Consider the following 24,160-nt stretch of genomic DNA (forward strand, 5'->3'; position numbering starts at 1 on the left):
TGATGACGTCATCTAGGCGCCATTTTGTAAAATTTTACGAAAATCAACTCATGATCATATCTTCATAACCAAAAGGTATTTCTCGTTCATATTTATCATGATCAAGGTCAATATCCGTCCGGTCAATAAAAGGTCAAATAACGCGCGCCTGCGCGTACGTCCGCGCGTCAATGCGCGCGCAAAATTTTGAAATGCTCAAAATCGTCTGAAAATCATTTTGCATACGTTTTAGGCCATTCTAAGCATTTTATAAAAAATCGCGCGTACGAGCATGCGCGCGCGTTTTCGCGCGTAAAACTTTTGCGCAACATTGAATTGCTTTTTTTTTTCTTTCATAATATACCACATATATTTACAAACAAATTGATACCACGTTTGTCTCTTTATGACTATTAATAACGGATTGATCGACCGTTTAACAAAAATTTCCGTGCGCGCGAGCTCTTGTAATACATAGCAAATATGGGCAAAAACATGCCTATACAAAATCCATTGTAGCTCTTTAGGATGCAAGGTGACCCCAATTTGTTTTCATATTTTAATAGAGTATGATTCGGAGATATTGTTTCATGTCTCATTCGACCCTCAATTAACTCATGACGTCATCACAATGGCCTCCGAACTCAAAATTCCAATTTGCATATTATGACGTCAGCATATTTATGGAAAATTGATTGTATCTCTGTAAATATTGATTGATTTTCTTCCAAATTTTGATATGTTCTAGCTGAGACAATTCTCTACAAAGGCAATTGCTATTATTTTTCATTTTGACAAAGGCATGGCGTATTTTTGCGATTAAAGGAGGCATGTAAATTTTTTACATTTTGCGTGTATTCTCTATGGGATATGACTTTTTCTCAAAACTCTATTCTACATTCCCGTCTTTCGCGAGCAATATCTACGTCGTTTTAGCTTCGTTTACGCTGAACTTCGAGTATGTTGTAGATGAGACAAAAAGCTATCTCAAATGTACCCTTTATTTTGTCTCAATTTTTTGTTGGATCAGCCCACCTATACTTGTTCCAAACAAGTATTACAAATCTAGTTAAATATTTTTCTTATTTCTAACCACTTTTTTGTGAACAAGATAACACGAAAATGGCTCGATCAAAATCCTTGAAATTTGGCACACATATGTAAAGGCATATGTAAAAAGCACAATAACGTTTTCAACATTGACCTTTACTGATGACGTCATCTAGGCGCCATTTTGTAAAACTTTACGAAAATCAACTCATGATCATATCTTCATAACCAAAAGCTATTTCTCATTCATATTTATCATGATCAAGTTCAATAACCGTCCGGTTAATTTCAGGTCAAATAACGCGCGCGTGCGCGTACGTCCGTGCGTCAATGCGCGCGCAAAATTTTAAAATGCTCAAAATCGTCTCAAAATCATTTTGCATACGTTTTAGGCCATTCTAAGCATTTTATAAAAAATCGCGCACACGAGCATGCGCGCGCGTTTTCGCGCGTAAAACTATTACACAACATAGAATCGCCATTTTTTTTTCTTTCATAATATTTCACATATTTTTACAAACAAATTGATACCATGTTTGTCTCTTTATGACTATTAATAGCGGAATGATCGACCGTTTAACATAAGTTACCGTGCGCGCGAGCTCTTGTAATACATATCATATATGGGCAAAAACATGCCTATACAAAATCCATTGTAGCTCTTTAGAATGCAAGGTGAACCCCAATTTGTTTTCATATTTTGATAGATTTTGATTCGCAGATATGATTTCATGTCTTATTTGACTCTCAATTAACTCATGACGTCATCAGAATGGCCTCCAAACTCAAAATTTCAATTTGCATATTATGACGTCAGAATATTTTTGAAAAATTGATAGTATCTCTGTAAATATTGATCGATTGTCTTCCAATTTTTGATATGTTCTAGCTGAGACAATTCTCTACAAATGCAGTTGTCACAATTTTTCATTTTGACAGAGACGTCATGGCGTATCTTTGCGATTAAAGGAGGCATGTAAAGTTTTCACATTTTGCGTGTATTCTCTATGGGACATGACTTTTTCTCAAAACTCGATTCTACATTCCCGTCTTTCGCGAGCAATATCTACGTCGTTTTAGATTTGTTTACGCTGAACTTCGAGTATGTTGTAGCTGAGACAATAAGCTATCGCAAATGTGCCCTTCATTTTGTCTCAAATTTTAGTTGGACCAGCCCACCTATACTTGTTCCAAACAAGTATTACAAATCTAGTTTCTTCCCGTTTTTTGTGCCCCGGATAACTCAAGTTTGGTTGAGTCAATTTAATTCAATTTTAGCACAGTCATAGGTCATTGTCATGACACGTGACACGAACATTTTCAAGGTAATCATGTCATCGTGACGTCATCCAGGCGCCATTTTGTGAAATCACATTATCCATCATATCTTCATGATGCATCAGCAAAGATCATTCATATTCATATCACATATACTTCAGGTCAAGGGTCAACAGGTCATGTCATCAAAGGTCACATAAAGGTCATGACGCGCGCGTACGTGTGCGTCAAAATTTTAAAAAGCTCAAAATCACTTAACTACTAAAGGAGAGTACGAATCAGGTCATTTTAAGCATTTCAAAATTTTCCGTCCGTACGTGTCCCTGCGCGCGTTGTACGCGCTCACAGCGCGCGGAAAAGGTCAAATTCAAAATGTTTACATGATTTGGATTCCTCTTAACGTAATTGACAATTTATATTAATTTCAGTCTCTTTTCATATTTCATAAGGCCGTGAGCGTGCGTCAAAGTTCAAAATCCGCGCGTACTGCTATGGGCAATATAATGCAAATTTGATCAAAAACATGCCATTTTAAAGATCGAAATAGCTCTTCAGATAGTCCATCGACCCCCAATTTTTATATCATGGTTGGAAAGAGCATGAGTTGGAGATATGATTTCATACCACCCTGACTCGTACAAAGTGTAACAAAATCTTCATATTTGCATCTAAACTAAAGAAAATGTATTTTGTTGATGACGTCATTTTTGTCTTTGTTTAATTGAGATTATCTCGCTTATCAGTGATCGATTTTCTCCCAGATTTCGATATAATGTAGCTGAGCTAATTCTCTAACAGAAATATGGCAATTATTTTTCATTTAGATGACGTCATCATAGTAAAATATTCAATTAAAGGCGACAATGCATAATTTGTCATATTTGCGTGTTATGTCTATGGGAGGTCACTTTTTTCAAAACATGAATCTGCATGACAATGTGTTTTGACCAGTATCTCGGTTGTTATTCAACAGTTTTCTCCCAAATTTTAGTATGTTGTAGCTGAGACTATTTGCTATTAAAATATATCCTCATTTTTTTCAATCAGATGTCAGGATCATGCTCATACTCATCATCGTCATCATCATCAATATCATCATCATCATCATCATCATCAATGTCACCATCATCATCATCATCATGGTCTGAAGATGATGATCATCAACATCATCATGATCATAATCATTATCATCATCAATAACATTATCGTTTTTATCATCATATAACATTATCATTATCATGATCATCATCACCTTTACTATCTTGATCATCATCATGTTCATCATGATCATCATTGTTTACATGTCTATATAACTTCTCCCATTCTCAAATCTATCATAAGACATAGACAGACCACCTTATTCGTCTTCGTGACGAATTAAATTTCTAGTTATTATTATTATTTATTTTTATTTCTTCCCGTTTTTGTGGTCCGGATAACTCAAGTTTGGTTTAATTAATTTCATTAAATTTCAGCACAGTTATAGGTCATTGTCATGAGACGTGACAGGAACATTTTCAAGGTCATTAGGTTATCGTGACGTCATCCAGGCGCCATTTTGTGAAATCACGTTATCCATCATATCTTCATGATGCATTATCAAAGGTCATTTATATTCATATCACATATACTTTAGGGCAAGGGTCAACAGGTCATGTCATCAAAGGTCACATAAAGGTCATGACGCGCGCGTACGTGTGCGTCAAAATTTTAAAAAGCTCAAAATCACTTAACTACTAAACGAGAGTACGAATCAGGTCATTTTAAGCATTTCAAAATTTTCCGTCCGTACGTGTCCCCGTGCGCGTTGTGCGCGCTCACAGCGCGCGGAAAATGTCAAATTCAAAATGTTTACATGATTTGGATTCCTTTTAACGTAATTGACAATTTACATTAATTTCAGTCACTCTTCATATTTCATAAGGCCGTGAGCGTGCGTCAAAGTTCAAAATCCGCGCGTACTGCTATGGGCAATATAATGCAAATTTGATCAAAAACATGCCATTTTAAAAATCGAATAGCTCTTCAGATAGTCCATCGACCCCCAATTTTGATATCATGGTTGGAAAGAGCATGAGTTGGAGATATGATTTCATACCACCCTGACTCCTACAAAGTGTAACAAAATCTTCATATTTGCATCTAAACTAAAGAAAATGTATTTTGTTGATGAAGTCATTTTTGTCTTTGTTTAATTGAGATTATCTCGCTTATCAGTGATCGATTTTCTCCCAGATTTCGATATAATGTAGCTGAGCTAATTCTCTACCAGAAATATGCCATTTATTTTTCATTTCCATGACGTCATCATAGTAAAATATTCGATTAAAGGCGACAATGCATAATTTGTCATATTTGCGTGTTATGTCAATGGGAGGTCACTTTTTTCAAAACATGAATCTGCCTGACAATGTGTTTTGACCAGTGTCCCGGTGGTTATTCAAACAGTTTTCGACCAAATCTTAGTATGTTGTAGCTGAGACTATATGCTATCTAAATATTTCCTCATTTTTTCAATCAGATGTCAGGATCATGCTCATACTCATTATCGTCATCATCATCATCAATATCATCATTATCATCATCATCATCAATGTCACCTTCATCATCATCATGGTCTGAAAATGATGATCATCAATATCACCATGATCATGATCATTATCATCATCATCATCATCATGGTCTGAAGATGATGATCATCAACATCACCATGATCATGATCATTATCATCATCATCATCATCATTAACATTATCGTTTTTATCATCATATAACATTATCATTATCATGATCATCATCACCTTTACTATCATGATCATCATCATGTTCATCATGATCATCATTGTTTACATGTCTATTTAACTTCTCCCATTCTCATATCTATCATAATACTTAGACAGACCACCTTATTCGTCTTCGTGACGAATTAAATTCTAGTTATTATTATTATTATTTATTTTTATTTCTTCCCGTTTTTTGTTTATCGGTTAACTCAAGATCGGTTGTGTTAATTTCTTTCAATTTCGACACAGTCATAGGTCCTTGTCATGAGACGTGACAGTAACCTTTTCAAGGTCATCAGGTCATCGTGACGTCATCCAGGCGCCATTTTGTGAAATCACGTTATCCATCATATCTTCATGATGCATAAGCAAAGGTCATTCATATTCATATCACATATACTTCAGGTCAAGGGTCAACAAGTCATGTCATCAAAGGTCACATAAAGGTCATGACGCGCACGTACGCGCGCGTCAAAATTTAAAAATGCTCAAAATCACTTAACTATTAAACGAGAGTACGAATCAGGTCATTTTAAGCATTTCAAAATTTTCCGTCCGTAAGTGTCACCGCGCGCGTTGCGCGCGCTCATAACGCGCGGAAAAGGTTAAATTCAAATTGTTTACATGATTTGGATTCCTCTTAACGTAATTGACAATTTACATTAATTTCAGTCACTCTTCATATTTCATAAGGCCGTGAGCGCGCGTCAAAGTTCAAAATCCGCGCGTACTGCTATGGGCAATATAATGCAAATTTGATCAAAAACATGCCATTTTAAAAATCGAAATAGCTTTTCAGATAGTCCATCGACCCCCAATTTTTATATCATGGTTGGAGAAAGCATGAGTTGGAGATATGATTTCATACCACCCTGACTCCTACAAAGTGAAATAAAGTCATCATATTGGCATCTAAACTCAAACAAATGCATTTTGTTGATGACGTCATTTTTGTCTTTGTTTATTTGAGATTATCTCACTTATCGATGATCGATCTTCTCCCAGATATTGATATGTTGTAGCTGAGATTATTCATTATCAGAAATATGCCATTTATTTTTCATTTAGATGACGTCATCATAGTTAAATATTCGATTAAAGGCGGCAATGCATAATTTGTCATATTTGCGTGTTATGTCTATGGGAGGTCACTTTTTTCTAAACATGAATCTGCTTGACAATGTGTGTTGACCAGTATCTCGGTTATTATTCAACAGTTTTCTCCCAAATTTTAGTATGTTGTAGCTGAGACTATTTGCTATCTAAATTTTTCCTCATTTTTCAATCAGATGTCAGTATCATGCTCATACTCATCATCGTCATCATCATCATCAATATTATCATCATCATCATCATCAATGTCACCATCATCATCGTTTACATGTCTATATAACTTCTCCCTTTTTCAATATAGTAAATATTATAATCTATTATAAGACTTGAAGACAGACCACCTTATTCGTCTTCGTGACGAATTAAATTTCTAGTTTATTATTTATGTCAGGGGACTACTATACATACGAGTTTTTAAAACTTCCTTTTTATTCTCTAATTTCTTAATTCCAGAATTGTAAGATTATGATTGTTTCATGTTACTTTTGTATATATATTATGTTATGGTTTTATGATTGAAATAAATGAACTGAACTGAACTTCAACTAATCAACTAGGGGACCCCCGCCTTTAAGTCATAAATGACAGTAATGAGGATTAATGCCCCACAAAAGGGCACTAATATAAAAAGTAGGAATCCTCTTCCGCTTACGGCATTTTGTGCCTAGAAATATCCTAGTGTTGTTGTATAAAACCTTTATTCAACCTCATATATCATACGGAATTGAAGTGTGGGGGAGCACTTACAAGTCTCACTTAAATTGCATACTGTATACACAGAAGATGGCCATACGGACAATCACATTTAGCCATTTTATGAGTCGTTCAGCACCATTGTTTTACGAATTGAAAATCTTAGATATTAACAAGTTCTATGAGTTGTCTCTATGTACATTTATGTATGACCTAGTACATAATAATTTACCTCACTGTTTGACGGATTATTGTGATAAAATTGAGCATAGATACAATACAAGAAAAAGAGAAAAGGGCCATCTACGTATACCACTGTATAAAACAACACAAGGCAAATTTTCAGTAACTTGTGTAGGAACCCGATTATGGAATGAACTTCCCGATGAAATCAAAAACAAAGGGTCTAGAAACACTTTTCGTAAACATCTCAACGATTATTTGATGAATAAGTGATTGAATTATGCAAGTACACATGTATATATTGTAAATAATCTCCATATTACATTTTTGTTGTTTTTTTTTGTCAAAAAAATGCAATTTTTTGTATAAATAATCTGTAGATACATGTATCTATGACTTTTTAACCTGGTATATCCTCTTCATAATTATATTTGGAGTGTAGAAATTGTGCTACGGTATTACTCAACATGTATACTTCTACTGTCAAGTTTTATTTTTTGATAATGATATATTTATTTTTGCCAAGTGTGTGCTAAGAACAGGGGCCAGACTCGACTAGCACATGTGCTATTATTTGGCTCCTTTTCATCACCTTCTATATTCTATGAGAAAAGACATATGTCTAGCATATCAATACTTTGTTAGGTTTTTCTTTAATATGATCTATAATATTCATTTATGAACATGTACCATTCACGATGTATTCAAATGTTTAATCACTGATGTTATTGATGATGAATAAATAAAATCAAATCAAATCAAATCAAATCAAATCAAAATATAGCACATCGACACGGTTTTGATCCTGGGGCCTCACAGTTACGAGGCCATTGCTTTGTCACTGAACCATGACTGTACGCAGCGGGGGCTAGGGTAGGGGGCAGTTTCCATAAATTAAAACAAAACAAAGAAAATGCAATAACTTTTCAATAATTTATTGCATTTTACCCCGGTCCCCAACATAAAAAAATCCTCTGGACGGCCGTGCATTATGGCTCAAGGTATGGGACACACAGAGGCCCCCCCCCCCCCCTGGATCCGCCGCTGGGTGTGACCATGGACCTATAAAACCCCTCGGTTTGCTAGTTGTGCACCGATATCAAGAATTCGATTTCTTGATATCAAGAAATGAATTCGTGATATCAAGAATTGAATTCTTGATATCAAGAAATGATTTTACATTGTAAAGCAATGGTAATTCTTGATATCAAGAATTGAATTCGTGATATCAAGAATTCGATTTCGTGATATCAAGAAATATGTTTAAATGATAAAACGGCTTGCCATACTGCCGTAGCAAAAAGCAGATTTAACAAAAGACTTAACTCCGTTTCGTTGACAATCAGCCATGCATGAAGACTCTCTTCTACGGCTGATTGTCAACGAAACGGAGTTAAGTCTTTTGTTAATTTCGTTTATTGATACGGCAGGCAGCCAGTGAAAACGAATTCGTTTAATAAAATTATGGAAATGCAAGCACTATTTTAAACAAACAGAACTTTGTCATTCCTCGCTCATTTTTCCTGATTGAGGTGTCATATGAAAGGGCAGACACTCAACTTTCTAGAAATGTGAATTTTTCTTCGAAATTCAGATACCGCCCGCCAAATATCTTTTTGGTTTCCTTCCTTCAAATTGCTTTTAATCACTCATGCGTGAAATATGCATTATCTGAGTAGCATCACATGAAAGAGAAGACTCTAACCTTTCTAAATATGTATCATTCCATTAATTATAGTTGTGGTTAAGTTATGATAGAACATCGATACTTCTCGGTTTCGTTTTTTTCTGGGACGCACTGTATAGTTTAGGAAAGGGTTATTCGAACAACTCACCATAGAGAGCTTGGATTCCGGCTATGTCATCAGTCGGGAGCCCTCGATGATCGCTATTGAAATAGTATGGATACATTATGGAACTGATATCTTGAGAATGGCTCAATCCTAGACTGTGGCCCAATTCATGCAAGGTCACCAAATACAGCTCGTCAGGATATTCTGTTAAAAAAGAAGATGAAAACGAATTTGTGAACTTTCTCATTCTTTGTAATTCACATCGTAAGAATAACACCAGAACATAATGACTCCTTAAAAAGACTGCTCGTCAAATGTCCTCAAGTGCGAAACATGACTAGAAATAAACTTTGAATTTTGCGCCAAATTCTCAAGCCACATTTGTACATAGTCCCATTTGCGGATTTCCTGTGTGCAGTGCATGTAAAAGTTGGGTCAATATCATTTCGGTTTAATCTAGAAACTCAATTCTTATTCACTACAAAACCAGCCTTTCCTAACTGCAGACAGTTTCTATCTCCGACATACACTTCGATACTATTACATTGTGTGTTTCACAAATGTTTTATGTTATGTAGTTTGAAAATGTTTACTTATTTCAATATCTTAATATATCAATGATACATAACATCATATGTGCAGCAGATTGGCCTAGGCCTATTCAGGACTCTCCTTCCTGGGGTGACTGGTGTGACCAGCTGTCAATAATTATCTGCTGATACCTTAAATGACTCTCTATCTTAAAAATGACTACTTTGTCTTAAAATACGTAAATGGTGTGGGAGCCAGAGGGAAATGATCAGGGAAGTATCCTCCTTTTTTTTTATGTTTGTGGGGGGGGGGGGGTCCAATGTAAGAATTGCGAGGAAAGGGCTCGAAAATATGATAACATTTTTGGATATCGCTTTTTACACCGACTTTAAGATTCCCATACTAAATTAATATTATATATATGAATAGTAAGATAGTGATTCAAGAGAGAACTTTCGAACTTCATTTTCTAGATATTTTATTACAAAAATCATTAGACACAATGAGTTTCATTGAATTTGATTGTAGGATATAAAGTCTTTACACAAGCACTTCATTTTCCATCATTGAATAGTGTTACATGTCTACAAGACAAACTAACCCAAATTTATTGCGTCGTTTAAGTGAACATCGCCTGAGATGGGATCTGAAACGTCCACAGGCAAGAATGCATGCGCTAAATCAGTCCCATCGAAAGGGTAGCCATCTCCATGGTCACCAGAGACGAAGCTAATGACAATGTCTACACTAGTCGGGTCTGCCGTGTATTCAAAGGTAAGGGCCGAATCATCGCTCCAAAACTGTATTTAAACAATACAAAATATTTTTTTAAATAGTTTAGAAACCATATTACAGTCCAATAAGAAATGGCATTGAAATCTTTGATTTACACCCTCCTCCGCAATAATTTTATTTATTTATTTATGATATTTAGACAGGGTGACTCATATCACAAATAATGGTCGTTTTCCATGAGGCCCTGTTAAACATAATGAGGTACAGTACAGTAGTTTAACAAATATATATATAATAATAATAATAATAATAATAATAATAATAATAATAATAATAATAATAATAACAAAATATTAGGACACTGTTAACGTTTAAAGTGAAATTGAAATCATTAAAGTTGTTAAAAAGCTAAAATCAAGTAAAAGTGCGGGATTTGATGATATTAGCCAGTCAGTGATCAAACAAGTTATACATTTTATTACTAAGCCTCTTGTACATATAATAAATCTTTCCCTTTCTTCTGGTAAGTTTCCTAAAGACATGAAAATTGGTAAGATTATTCCAGTATTTTGAAAAGGAGATCCGCATATATTTTTGAATTACACACACAAAGAAACATTTGGGTAATCTTACTCAAATAGGCAAATAAATGTTGACACTATAGTGACACACTTAACTGAATGCATTAACTCATTAAAGTTGGAGAATACTCATCCAATATGTACTTACATGTACTTTAATGAGTAAAAAGACTCATCGAGAAAATAATCGGGTTAAATACTCGTTTTAAATATCATGTGTGTAAAATTTCACTAGAAAGGTGGTGTATTCACCAAATGTGTAAAATAATGCATTTATTAGATATATTCTCTCGACTGAATGAGTGAGCCACGATTTTTACTCACCATACTAAGTTCCGTCTTTTTGTGTGCGGACCAATAACATTACTCCCCTGTTTTTGTAAAGTCTTAGAAAAGTTAATATACAACAGACTTATAAGTCATATTGATAAAAAATAATCGTTTAAATAATTCTCAAATGGATTTAGATCGAATTCCTCTTGTGATTTTGCACTTATTGACCTCCGTGATCATGTCCTTAATAACATGAATAATAACTTCCATTCACTTGATATATTTCTTGATTGAGTAAGGCGTTTGATGTAATTAATCACAATATTTTACTTTCTAAGTTAGCTGATTTTGGTATACGTGGTATTGCATTTAATTGGTTTAAGGATTATTGATCTGACCGTTTTCATTATACTGTTTATAATAATGTTATTTCTCATCATGAGAGGGTCCGGTGTGGAGTCCCCCAAGGCTCAACACTGGGCCCGCTCCTTTTTTTATTTATATAAATGATCTATGTATTATTTTCTCATATTTTCATTTTGTCCTCTTCGCAGACGACACTAATTTAGTTGCTTATCATAATGATTTTGATGTTCTTGTAGATAAGACAAATGAGGAATTAATTAAGATTATTAATTGGTTTCATACTAATGAATTGGTGATATATTATGATAAAACTAATGTTATGTATTTTTGTAAAGAACGTATAAAACATGATATTTCCGATGTAAGATTATGAATCAAATCCCTTTAAGTTGTTCCCAAACAATCACATTTTTAGGAGTAACCTTAGACGACGAACTATCTCTCAATTGCCATCGTTCCACTATAACTAGCAAGATCTCAAAAACTGTAGGAGTTCTCTGTAAACTTCGTGATTTTTTGCCACAAAAGGAAATGTATATGCTTTATAATTGTCTAGCCTTACCTTGTCTTCAATATTGTAATATTGATTGGGCGAATGTTGGAACAACAAAATTGGAACCGTTACACAAATTACTAAAGAAATTTTGAGAATATGTACAAATTCTTCCTTTAGATCCCATTCCCGACCATTATTCTTCCGTTTAAAAACCCTAAATATATATAATATACATAGATTTCAAATAGCATTAGTAATGTTTCGTACAATCCATAATATTACTCCTTGCAATGTTTCCAAAATGTTAACCATAAATAGATCGGTCCTTTATCACAATACTCGCTTTAGTAATAAATTTCATTATCCCAAAGTTAATACACAGTTTTTATTAAACTCATTAAGACACAGTGGTCTACGTTTGTGGAATAATCTCCGAGAGGAAATAAAGAGTTCAACAAATATAACTTCATTTAAAGCAAAGTTGAAAAGGGTATATATTGATGATTATTCAAATTCATTTTTTTCTCTATTAAATTTACATTTACCATTACCCCCCCCCCTACCCTCCCTGTATGATTGCTGGTGTTTGTTGGTGTATTGTGTTACTGATTAATCTGCATAATTTTATTATCGCAATCGTTTATACCATGACTTGTATTTATTCCTTTACTGGGAATTACTCCATACAAGTTTTTATAAACTTTTTTTAGTTTCCGTTTTTCTCTTACTATGTATATTTGTCATTGTTGTTTATATTATAATATTGTTTTTATGCTTGAGAAAAATTAATAAAGTGAACTGAACTGAACTGAACTTTGATGTACAACCCTGTAACCCAAATTTGTAGCAAAGGTCATGAAGCACATGTGATAAAACCAATTTCGCAACAAATGATCTTGGTCGTCAATTTATAATAAAGCAGCAGTGAATTCACGACACAGTCCTTCATACATGGCATAGGTTAATTAACTTAGGCATATGAGTGAAATAATAATAGAACCTGTAATGCTGCATTGAATACTTGTAGCTGAAGATCGGTTGTGTAGTTTAAGATTCCCCATGTCAAATGAAACTTGTCCCACTTGTATGGCGTAGTCACAAAACGCTTCGTCCTTCTTCCGTTCCCATCGTCCTGCACGTCCGGCAGACCGCAGCGAGGCATGTGTAGCAAGGCCTTGGTCTCCTTATCAAGTTCACCTAATAGATAAGAAAATTATAGTAGAGGCATGTTTACTTTAGGGTCGTTCCTTTCATTTACAACAAACCTAAAAGGTAATACAAAGTTTGGGGAAATTTGAAAAATTGGCTGGATAGTGATTCTTTACAATTTTGATATATTTTGATGCCCCTGTATTATAAGCACTAGAAAATTTAGCCCCTAAAACACTTCTGCTTTCGAGAAAAATTGAATATCAAAATTGACCGGTGCTCCCGCGGTAAATTTTGATAAATTTCAAATAGCGCCTACGGCCGTACAATAGCTGCGACCATGAACATCTCAGAATATAATATATAATTTCCAAACAAGAATAGCTAATCGGTCCAATTTAGTCAACTGAGAAACATTGTTGTATAGCTTAATTAATATCTTGACCTTGAGAGGGAGCTATACAACTTATTATTTACAATTTCATAATAGACTCGATTTCAACCGCGACAACGATCACTGAATACTGTAGGATCGCATATGCTTCCCATATGTTCATTTGAATCAAATTCATGACCCCATAGCAAAACTTTGTATTATATTTTACAGTGTTAAATTGACAAATTCAAACCAATTGCAAACTTCTCCAATACCCCAATGTGGATGACATGAGAATTGTCATTGTCATTGTCAGTGATAAACTTCTAGAACCTGTTTCGCAAAGCCTTTTTTTTAATGACAAAAGACAAAAATGAGTGACAAATCTGTTGATAACCAATCAGAAGCAAGGATTTCAGTATCTAGTATATAACAAAGACTGTTTTGTGAGACGAGGCCCTGGTGTACGATTGTACGTAGTGGACAAGATACATTTTTCTGGTATGGTGTACATTTAATAAAAATACTTTTTGTGCAGAATATCTATCATGCACCTTGGTTTTAAACAATCAAGCTGACTCTGGACAATATGGGGACGTCTAATTAATGGGAAATTTGTGAAAATACAAGTTGTGATTGGGTCAAACAAACTATGGAACGTCGATTGAAAGATTCTCATGCCCAATATTGGTCTGCTTGTATGTACGATAATTCCCAACGTGTTAACTATCGAATCTTCAAACATTCTTTGGCCCGAATTCACATGGTTTAAATTAAACCATGGAGTTAAACCCATGGGTTCAATCCCTTATTTACATAACCCGTGGTCTAGTCGAGGCACTTACGTGCCTTCTATATCTACGTCACTGTATAATCCGAGTATAGTCCAAGGAAAAAATACCGACTGCCTGCCTCTTTACTTTATTACCAGTTGTTGATCAGTTCTCCCTTTAAAGATATTATGTCCCTTTTGCAGCCAACATCAAATTCTGTAGAACTTTGCAGGAATTACATATGTCCTATCTGTGAAATTTAAACATTAGCAGTGTCCTAATATCCAAATTATGCAAGGAAATCTGTGTACTTGCTAGACTTTACTGTCAAACACTATTGAGTGACTGACTGGCTTTTTTTCTTGGTGGAAAAGTATAAAATTGAGAAAGAGATAATAAGAAGAAACAAGGAGGAGGGGGTAATTAACGCATTGTCAATTCGCATTTCATCCACCGAGTATAAGACCTCTGTCCCCCAGAAAGAGAGATAGACACAGAGAGAGAGAGAGAGAGAGAGAGAGAGAGAGAGAGAGAGAGAGGGGGAGGGGGGAGGGGGGGGGGAGAGGGAGGGCGAGTGCGAGATAGAGGGAGTCTCTATATACTGGACGTTGTTATCTTTTATCGATAAAGTCTTGAATTTATGAAACGTAGCATAAACAATAAAAGAATAACCAGATTATCTCATGGTATTGTTTATTATGGAGAAGGAAGAAGAGAGAGGGGAGAGAGAGAGAGAGAGAGAGGGATAAGAATGGTTCATATTACTATATTTCACCCTCATGAAAATGTGTCCTGTTCTTTTGTTATGTAAAACGGTAGAGCCTGTGTTATCTTCTATTTCATATACAAATCAAAATGTTTTTCTGACGTTCATGTGTTTATATTTCGATAGAAAAAGCATAAATTCATATTGTATCAGCTGGACAAATATTACTTTGTCATATGTTTATTTGTACATTATAGGTTTATATAATAATAATTATAGCTAGTTCTTATAAAGCGCTTTTCAGGACCGAAGGACCTCTCAAAGCGCTTAACAGATATACAGGGCGTATCATAATAAAGGATATTGAAGTTTAATGACGATTTATATGAAAACTACTGATTTCATAATCAAGCATTTTATGTCTGTTGTAAAGGACAGAATGTCCTCTTGTTAATGACACCCCGATCATACTACTACTGTCACAGTTGACTGAATAACAAAGCATTACTGTCCACCATGTGAAAGGTGCACTGTGACAAGTTAGCATTCACAGATAAATTCTAAAGATTAGTGCTTGTGTCAGCCCAGACATATCGAAATGCTGAACAATGAGTGGATTATGTGTCTAAGAAGGAAATGTTATCAAACTTGGCACAGTGCACCTTTCACATGGTGGACAGCAATGCTTTGTTATTCAGTCAACTGTGACAGTAGTATTATGATCGGGGTGTCATTAACAAGAGGACATTCTGTCCTTTACAACAGACATAAAATGCTTGATTATGAAATCAGTAGTTTTCATATAAATCGTCATTAAACTTCAATATCCTTTATTATGATACGCCCTGTATATATATATATATATATATATATATATATATATATATATAGCATTATTACCCCGGTCATCGGATTCAGGCTTACCGGCAAACAATGTATGCACATTCTCCACTCCCTGGGGAGCATTCCAGCCAGGCGTCATTTTTACATAAGAAACAAATAACCCTGATACATATATAATCATATATGACTTGTTTATTATTTCCTGTGTTTGTAATCTTGTTTTTTTGTGAACAAGGCCTCTCAGAAAACGGTTTTAATTAATACTGAGAGAGCTACCCTGTTTAAATAAATAAAATAAATAAATGGGGAGAGACATATTTTTTGCTCAAAATATTCATCCCCCTTGGTAAAAAAAAATTTAACCTTCAAAATAAATGATGAATAGGTTTAAACTGATTACTTTGAATATTTGATTTACTGATTAATCTGGTTTTCAATAATATTTGCTTGGCTTGATATTTCAATTTTTCCCACTATCACCCATGCGTAATGCGTGCACTCATTGTCAATACCCTGAAGCCATGGTAATCATTTGTGGTGTGCTGTCCCTTGTATCACAAGCGGAAGGGGGATGAAACGCAACCATATACGGGGCCTTCACGTTTTGCCAAAGAAGGACAAAACGTGTTACCAATGATTCACAGCAAACAATAGTGTTTCGATAAACAATTCCGTTTGCCATATTTGGGCAATGCAAACAAATAAGGTAAAGTAAAAAGTAATTCTACACTAATATCAAGTTGATTTTTTTAATAAAAGCAGAAAATAAGAGAAACAAATTAGTGAAAATTTGAGCAGTATCCGATTAAAAATAGGAAAGTTATGAATTTTTGAAGTTGTCATCAAACATCTGACAATCTTTGATATCAACGTACAACAGAGTTCGATCCTTATGTTTAAATTCATGAATAACCTGTTCCTGAATAATTAAGAATTACTTTGTGTCAAATAACCCTATCCATTCTTACCTAGCTACTCTGAATTTATTAAACTTTCATTTGATAAATCCTAAATTATTGATCCTGTATAAATCAATAAGACATTTCTCCCCTCGGTTAAATATTTGGTTTCTTTCTGTCTTCCTAAGTTTTGAAATCGTTGTCTCTTTCTTTCGTAGTTTTTTCTTGTTCTTGTTCTTGTTCTTGTTCTTCATTACTTAGCCAGAAATCCCTAATCTATATAGCCACGGCAAAGTTAAATAAATTCGTACCCGCTCTTCTTTCTTTATTTATTTCTTTCTTCCTTCTTGTTTTGCTTTTTCTTATTGGTCTTTTTTTCCGTTCTTCTTTTTCCTTTTCATCATTATCTAGCCAGGTGTGTTAGTTGTTCTCACTTTTAAGGAATACAAAATACGTATGCACTCTTCATCTTATTATTCTCCTAGTCCATGTCATCTTCCTCCTCCTCCTCCTCCTCCTCCTCCTTCTCCTCCTCCTCCTTCTCCTCCTCCTCCTTCTCCTCCTCCTCCTTCTCCTTCTCCTCCTCCTCCTTCTCCTCCTCCTCCTTCTCCTCCTTCTCCTTCTTCTTCTTTTACTCTCTGTTCTCCATCACAATAAAATAACAAAATCGTTTGAGCACTTTTTTAAACCATCACCCGTCGAACTTTTCTCTTTCTCTTATTCATCCCAACCCATTACGGTGCACTTTACCTCTTACATGTTTATACCGAACCTAACCCTATACCCCCCCCCCCCCCACGGCCCCTCCCATGTGAAAGAAACGTTGTGGAATCGATCAGAAAATGTTGATCATCTAGCATATAAGTATTGGTGTGTACTGCAAGGTTCTGGAATCATCAAAATGATAAGAAATTTGGCCCAGTCTTGGTAAAGTTACAAGCATTGTACACAGAAAGATGTAGGCCTATATGGGACTACGCGACATGTGCGCGATATCTATCAGGTCCAAATAGATATAATAATTTACCAAATATATCAATTAGCAGGCGGTTTCTCGGCAAATTTGTATCATCACGTATTAGTCAAAACAATTTTGTTTCACATGATTGGTAATAAGAGCTTCAATTTCATTTTTTGAAAGGGGCTCGTTTCCAAAACTGGTCTTTACCTTTAATGTTTTTACCGATTCATTTTCTATTCAACTTTCTCTTTTTTTCTGTTTCTATTTTCATTTTCATTTTCACCTCCCTCATATTCTGTCCTTGTTCTAATATTCCTTCTTCTGGAGGATTGTGGGGGGGGGGGGGGTGTGAATGGAAAAGAAAACTTCTTAGTGCAAACAAATCACCTAGATCCAATACAAGTTTCGTCAATTAAATAAGAAGCAATAATTGCCTAGAAAATATTTTTTTATTCCGCAATAAACGCAGAAACAAATAACCCTGATATATCATGTATGACTTGTTTGTTATTTCCTGTATTTGTAATCCTTTTTGTGTACAAGGACTCTCAGAAAAACATTATTATATAATACTGAGAGAGCTTCCCTGTTTACATAAATTAAATAAATAAATAAATGGGGAGACAGTCATCTTTTGCTCAAAATATTCATCCCCCTTGGTAAAAATACTTTTAACCTTCAAAATATTGACCAATATGTTTGAACTGATAACAGTTACTTTGAATATTTGATTTACTGATTAATCTGATTCTCAATAATATTTGCTTGGCTTGATATTTCAATTTTTCCCCACTATCACCCATGCGGAATGCGTGCACTCATTGTCAATACCCCGAAGCCATGGTAATCATTTGTGGTGTGATGTCCAATGTATCAAAAGCGGAAAGGGGATGAAACGCAACCATATACGGGGCCTTCACGTTTTGCCAAAGAAGGACAAAAACGTGTTGCCAATGATTCACAGCAAACAATAGTGTTTCGATAAACAATTCCGTTTGACATATTTTGGCAATGCAAACAAATGAGGTAAAGTAAAAAGTAATTCTACACTGATAACAAGTTGATTTTTAATAAAAGCAGAAAATGAGAGAAACAAATTAGTGAAAATTTGAGCAGTATCCGATTAAAAATAGGAAAGTTATGTATTTTTGAAGTTGTCATCAGACATATGACAATCTTTGATATCAACGTACAACAGAGTTCGATCCTCATGTTTAAATTCATGAATAACCTGTTCCTGAATCATTACGAATTACTGTGTGTCAAATAAATCTATCCATTCTTACCGAGCTACTCTGAATTTATTAAACTTTCATTTGATAAATCTTGAATTATTGATCCTGTATAAATCAATAAGACATTTCTTTCCTCGGTTCAGTATTTGGTTTCTTTCAGTCTTTCTAATTTTTGAAATCGTTGTCTCTTTTTTTCGTAGTTTTTTTTTGTTCTTGTTCTTTTTCTTCATTACTTAGCCAGAAATCCTTAATCTTCTATATAGCCACGGCAAAGTTAAATAAATTCGTACCCGCTTCTCTTTCTTTCTTTACTTCTTTCTTCCTTCTTGTTTTGCTTTTTCTTATTGGTCTTTTTTTCCCCTTTTTCTTTTTCCTTTTCATCATTATCTAGCCAGGTGTGTTAGTTGTTCTCACTTTTAAGGAATACAGAATACGTATGCACTCTTCATCTTGTTATTCTCCTAGTCCATGTCATCTTTGTCCTCCTCCTCCTCCTCCTCCTCCTCCTCCTCCTCCTCCTCCTCCTCCTCCTCCCCCTTCTCCTCCTCCTCCTCCTCCTTCTCCTCCTTCTCCTTCTCCTCCTCCTCCTCCTCCTTTTCCTTCTCCTCCTCCTCCTCCTCCTCCTCCTTTTCCTTCTCCTCCTCCTCCTCCTCCTTTTCCTTCTCCTCCTCCTCCTCCTCCTCCTCCTTTTCCTTCTCCTCCTCCTTCTCCTTCTCCTCCTCCTCCTCCTCCTCCTCCTCCTCCTTTTCCTTCTCCTCCTCCTCCTCCTCCTCCTTTTCCTTCTCCTCCTCCTCCTCCTCCTTTTCCTTCTCCTCCTCCTTCTCCTTCTCCTTCTCCTCCTCCTCCTCCTCCTTCTCCTTCTCCTCCTCCTCCTCCTCCTCCTCCTTTTCCTTCTCCTCCTCCTCCTCCTCCTCCTCCTTTTCCTTCTCCTCCTCCTTCTCCTTCTCCTCCTCCTCCTCCTCCTCCTCCTCCTCCTCCTCCTCCTCCTCCTTCTTCTTATACTTCTTGATACTTTTTGCTTCCATTCTTCCTTTTCCCCCATATTTCTCTTTGTTTCTTTCTTTCTTCTTCTTTTACTCTCTGTTCTCCATCACAATAGAATAACAAAATCGTTTGAGCACTTTTTAAACCATCACCCGTCGAACTTCTCTCTTTCTCTTATTCATCCCAACCCATTACGGTGCCCTTTACCTCTTACATGTTTATACCGAACCTATAACCCTATACCCCCCCCCCCCCCCACGGCCCCTCCCATATGAAAGAAACGTTGTGGAATCGATCAGAAAATGTTGATCATCTAGCATATAAGTATTGGTGTGTACTGCAAGGTTCTGGAATCATCAAAATGATAAGAAATTTGGCCCAGTCTTGGTAAAGTTACAAGCATTGTACACAGAAAGATGTAGGCCTATATGGGACTACGCGACATGTGCGCGATATCTATCAGGTCCAAATAGATAGCCACGGCAAAGTTAAATAAATTCGTACCCGCTCTTCTTTCTTTCTTTATTTCTTTCTTCCTTCTTGTTTTTTCTTTTCTTATTGGTCTTTTTTTTCCCCTTCTTCTTTTTCCTTTTCATCATTATCTAACCAGGTGTGTTAGTTGTTCTCACTTTTAAGGAATACAGAATATGTATGCACTCTTCATCTTGTTATTCTCCTAGTCCATGTCATCTTCCTCCTCCTCCTCCTCCTCCTCCTCCTCCTCCTCCTCCTCCCCCTTCTTCTTCTTCTTCTTCTTCCTATACTTTTTGATACTTTTTTCTTTCATTCTTTCTTTTCCCAATATTTCTCTTTGTTTCTTTCTTTCTTCTTTTTCCTTTTTGTTCTTATCACAATAAAATAACAAAGTCGTGCGAGCACTTATGTAACCACCACTCGTCACTATATGAACCTTTCTCTTTCTCTTATTCATCCCAACCCATTACGGTGCCCTTCACCTCTTACATGTTTACACCGAACCTAACCCTATACCCCCACGGCCCCACCCCTCCCATATTAACCCATCCACTGAGGGGGATCCTCTCACTGGAAGCCAATTATAGCCGTCGGCTCTAGTTCCGGTTGTCTGTTGTCTGAAATAATTTCGTTCATAGAAATTGGCTAATATTTTACCGATTCATTTTCTATTCAACTTTCTCTTCTTCTTCTGTCTCTATTTTTATTTTCATTTTCACCTCCCTCATATTCTGTCATTGTTCTAATATTCCTTCTTCTCCTTCATAAGGCGAGAAAGGGTGAGAAAGAGGGAGAAAGAGAGAGAGAGAGAGAGAGTAACACAGATAGTGGCAATGGGGTAGATAGGGAGAGAGAGAGAGAGAGAGAGAGAGAGAGAGAGAGAGAGATAGATACTGAGAGTGGGAGGATTGTGGGGGGGGGGGGGTATGAATGGATAGGAAAACTTCTTAGTGCAAGAAAATCACCTAGATCCAAGAAGCAAAAATTGCCCACAAAATAATTCCCTATTGTATTTTGATAAAATTGGTGAATGTTGGTCATCAAACCTATCACACCCCCCCCCCCCCCCGAAAAAAAATAGAAGAAAAAAAAACGAAAAAAAAACAACCTTACCTGTCTGTTCAAGGCTATGGAAATCTTGAAAGTCCTCAATTGCTCGTTTAATGTCGCTGTCAGTGCTTGGTTCCCCGTCCGAGAAACCATAACGGTTAAGCAGGGTCTGTGGCAATAATAGATGACATAGATATGAAAATAAGAGTTAAAGAGGTAGCGCTTCTAATCCTATCCGTTGAGGGGGGGGGGGGGCACATACTGCGGCGGGCTTAATAGTGGAATCCTCGGGCCTACTGCCTGTCTATTATTTCTTTTCTAAACACACAGCAAAATCTCTCTCTATGTTATTACTTCGGTTTCCAGCACTTCTTCAACTTATATTGAAACAAATAGAATAGCATTAAAGAATATAGAGCGACTGCGTTAGAAGATTTTTCTAGAGAATTTAAGAGACTAACTATTTGTACACCTACAACGAGATTGAAAGAAACATAACTTGCGCTCCGTATTCGATGCCACAAAAGTAACCTTAACAAATGCTTACATAAAGGTAGAAGGAAATAGAAATGGTGTGGAAAGGAAACTAAATTTTCTTTTTCCCCTTTATTGATTTTCTCCCCATCTCTCTTTCTTCTTTCCTCCTTTACTCGTTTGTTCTGTATTTCCCTTTAATCTTTCCTGAATTCTTCTTCCCCCTTTCCTTCCCTCCTGTTTGGGGTAGAATTGTAAGTGTATAGCAGCCCTCAAGCCCCCCCCCCCCCCACCCCAACGAGTAGGCCAGTAGATAGACCATCTCCCTATACCATGAAATGAGATTGAGATTGCCCAAAATTTAATATTGACAATTCCAACATATTCTAGGATGCCGCATGCCCCCTGTGGACTATATGAATACAAAATGTGTATATCAGTATGGTACATGATCTTAAAATTTCTTTGTCAGAGACAGCCTTTTTTTCGTTTTAAAGCTTTGTCTACTATTGAAATGGCCATTATATCATTATGACAAATATTATACGGATATTGACTGGCAGGGGTGTAATATAACATTCTCAGGACCGCTGAAGGGAGTGATATTTTCCCAAGTGGTTATATTTTCCCGAAGCACGAAGCTGAGGGAAAATATGGTCACGAGGGAAAATATAACTCCCATCAGGTCCGAAGAATTGTAAATGCCCCCTGGCAGTCAATATGTGTTATATTAGATAGCATTGGTTTGAATATTTAAATAGGGGTCCATTTTTTTTGCCACACTTTTTTTTTTTCTAGGACAAACCAAATTTTGAAATAAAAAGTGAAAAAAATAAATTAACGAAAACAAATATTTCAAGATAATTCGAGAGAAAACAATAAAAAATAAAAAAAGCTTATAAAAAAAAAAACATTTTTTGGGAAAAAATAATTTCAAGGTGAAAAAAACTCCGAGAAAAAAAAATTGACCCTCGGTATTGGTGAAATTTGTGTAATTTGGTGACATACAGTCCTCGACAGGGCGACATGCATTGGTTAAACATATATTCATTTCACCAGCTGGTCAATAAATCCATCGAAAGTGACCGGCCAGGAAAATATAACAATTACGATCCTCGCAATTGTTATCACGTGACGAGCTCTGGACCAATCACATCTCGGTATCTATCAAAGCTATCTAACATTAATACAATTCAATTCAATTCAATTTTATTTCGTCCAATAATGACATGGAAATTCATTGTGGTATTTTTTATGTTGCGTTCACATCCAAATCATGTATAAAAAGACACCAAAAACATGACATTGAAATAGGAAATAATTACATTCGAAATCGGTTAGAAATTGGAAAAACATAACATGACACCGACACAATGCACAAATATACTTAGTAAACAGGCCCCAAGATTTTCAACATAACGTTAGTAGACCTACACAACACCCCGATCCCTTGCAGACTCATGCACCCAACTCGAACACATTACGAAACTGGTCCATCGAAAAGAGGCGTCTCCATGCACATAATAACAAGAGTTACATGTTGGTGATGAATATATGAATATGTGAATATTATTACATGCAGTTTTTTTGTTTACTATTACGCTTACATGACTACGAACTTAGCAACACAGCACATGTCAACGAGTACGGAAAGTCAGAGTTTAATTGCATTTAAAAGCCCAGCTCTTTAGACATAATAATTCTATCATTGTTCATCAACATCATTATTAATTAATACCTGAACAATATTATAAAAACTTATACATACCATTGCTCGTTTGTCGGTAAGCTCTGCCAGGCAAGAACCCACAATGCAAGCCAACATGAGGGCCACAAAACTCTCTTTCATTTTTGTCCTCTAGAGATCTCTGCTTGTCGAAATAAAAATCTAACTTGAAGATCGTCCCGAATATACTTCACCTCCGGTATTGTCTCTGGAAACTGTGATGAACGAAGTGTAATGAGATCATCTTTTTATAGCCTTGCAACTGGGTATGAAATATAATTATTGAGATATGTGAGATAGTTCCTCTTTCTTTGTTGATATGGTTTGCTTTATTAAGAATAAAACAAAACCGCATTCGTGTAATATTGTTGAAAAGGGAAGCAAGGTGAGAGCGTCATCAAATCGTCCAGACAATTAGCAAATGTTTATGTCAAACAAAGTCTTTTCAAACTTTATTTTGTTGTGGCTTGTTTAAAACGGGGATATGAAGAGTAAAGTGATATAATGTGTGGTATGAGGCCGCACGTAGGTCACGGGCTACACACAGGACTTTGCTTCAGTTCCAGAGCATAGATTTGTAAATAAGTGAAGCCTTGAAACTTTGAATTGTGGTGATATTGTTTATCGACCTATCACACCAAATGATTTGTTCCTTAT

The 24,160-nt window shown here is 35.7% G+C and overlaps 1 protein-coding gene across 1 annotated transcript; it reads right to left on the bottom strand.

The window, feature by feature from the left end:
• Window positions 1–9,998: 9,998 nt before the first annotated feature.
• Window positions 9,999–23,793, bottom strand: LOC105446033 (stromelysin-2-like). The gene is made up of 4 exons (XM_030979233.1): window positions 23,546–23,793; window positions 21,367–21,472; window positions 12,854–13,050; window positions 9,999–10,202 (listed from the first exon to the last, which is right to left on the bottom strand). Exons 1-4 carry the CDS (start codon window positions 23,624–23,626, stop codon window positions 9,999–10,001), a joined length of 588 nt encoding a protein of 195 aa, XP_030835093.1. The 5' UTR covers window positions 23,627–23,793.
• Window positions 23,794–24,160: the final 367 nt, after the last annotated feature.

Source organism: Strongylocentrotus purpuratus, unplaced genomic scaffold (genome assembly GCF_000002235.5).
Source record: "Strongylocentrotus purpuratus isolate Spur 01 unplaced genomic scaffold, Spur_5.0 spur5_scaffold_10, whole genome shotgun sequence".
Lineage (NCBI taxonomy): Eukaryota > Metazoa > Echinodermata > Echinoidea > Camarodonta > Strongylocentrotidae > Strongylocentrotus > Strongylocentrotus purpuratus.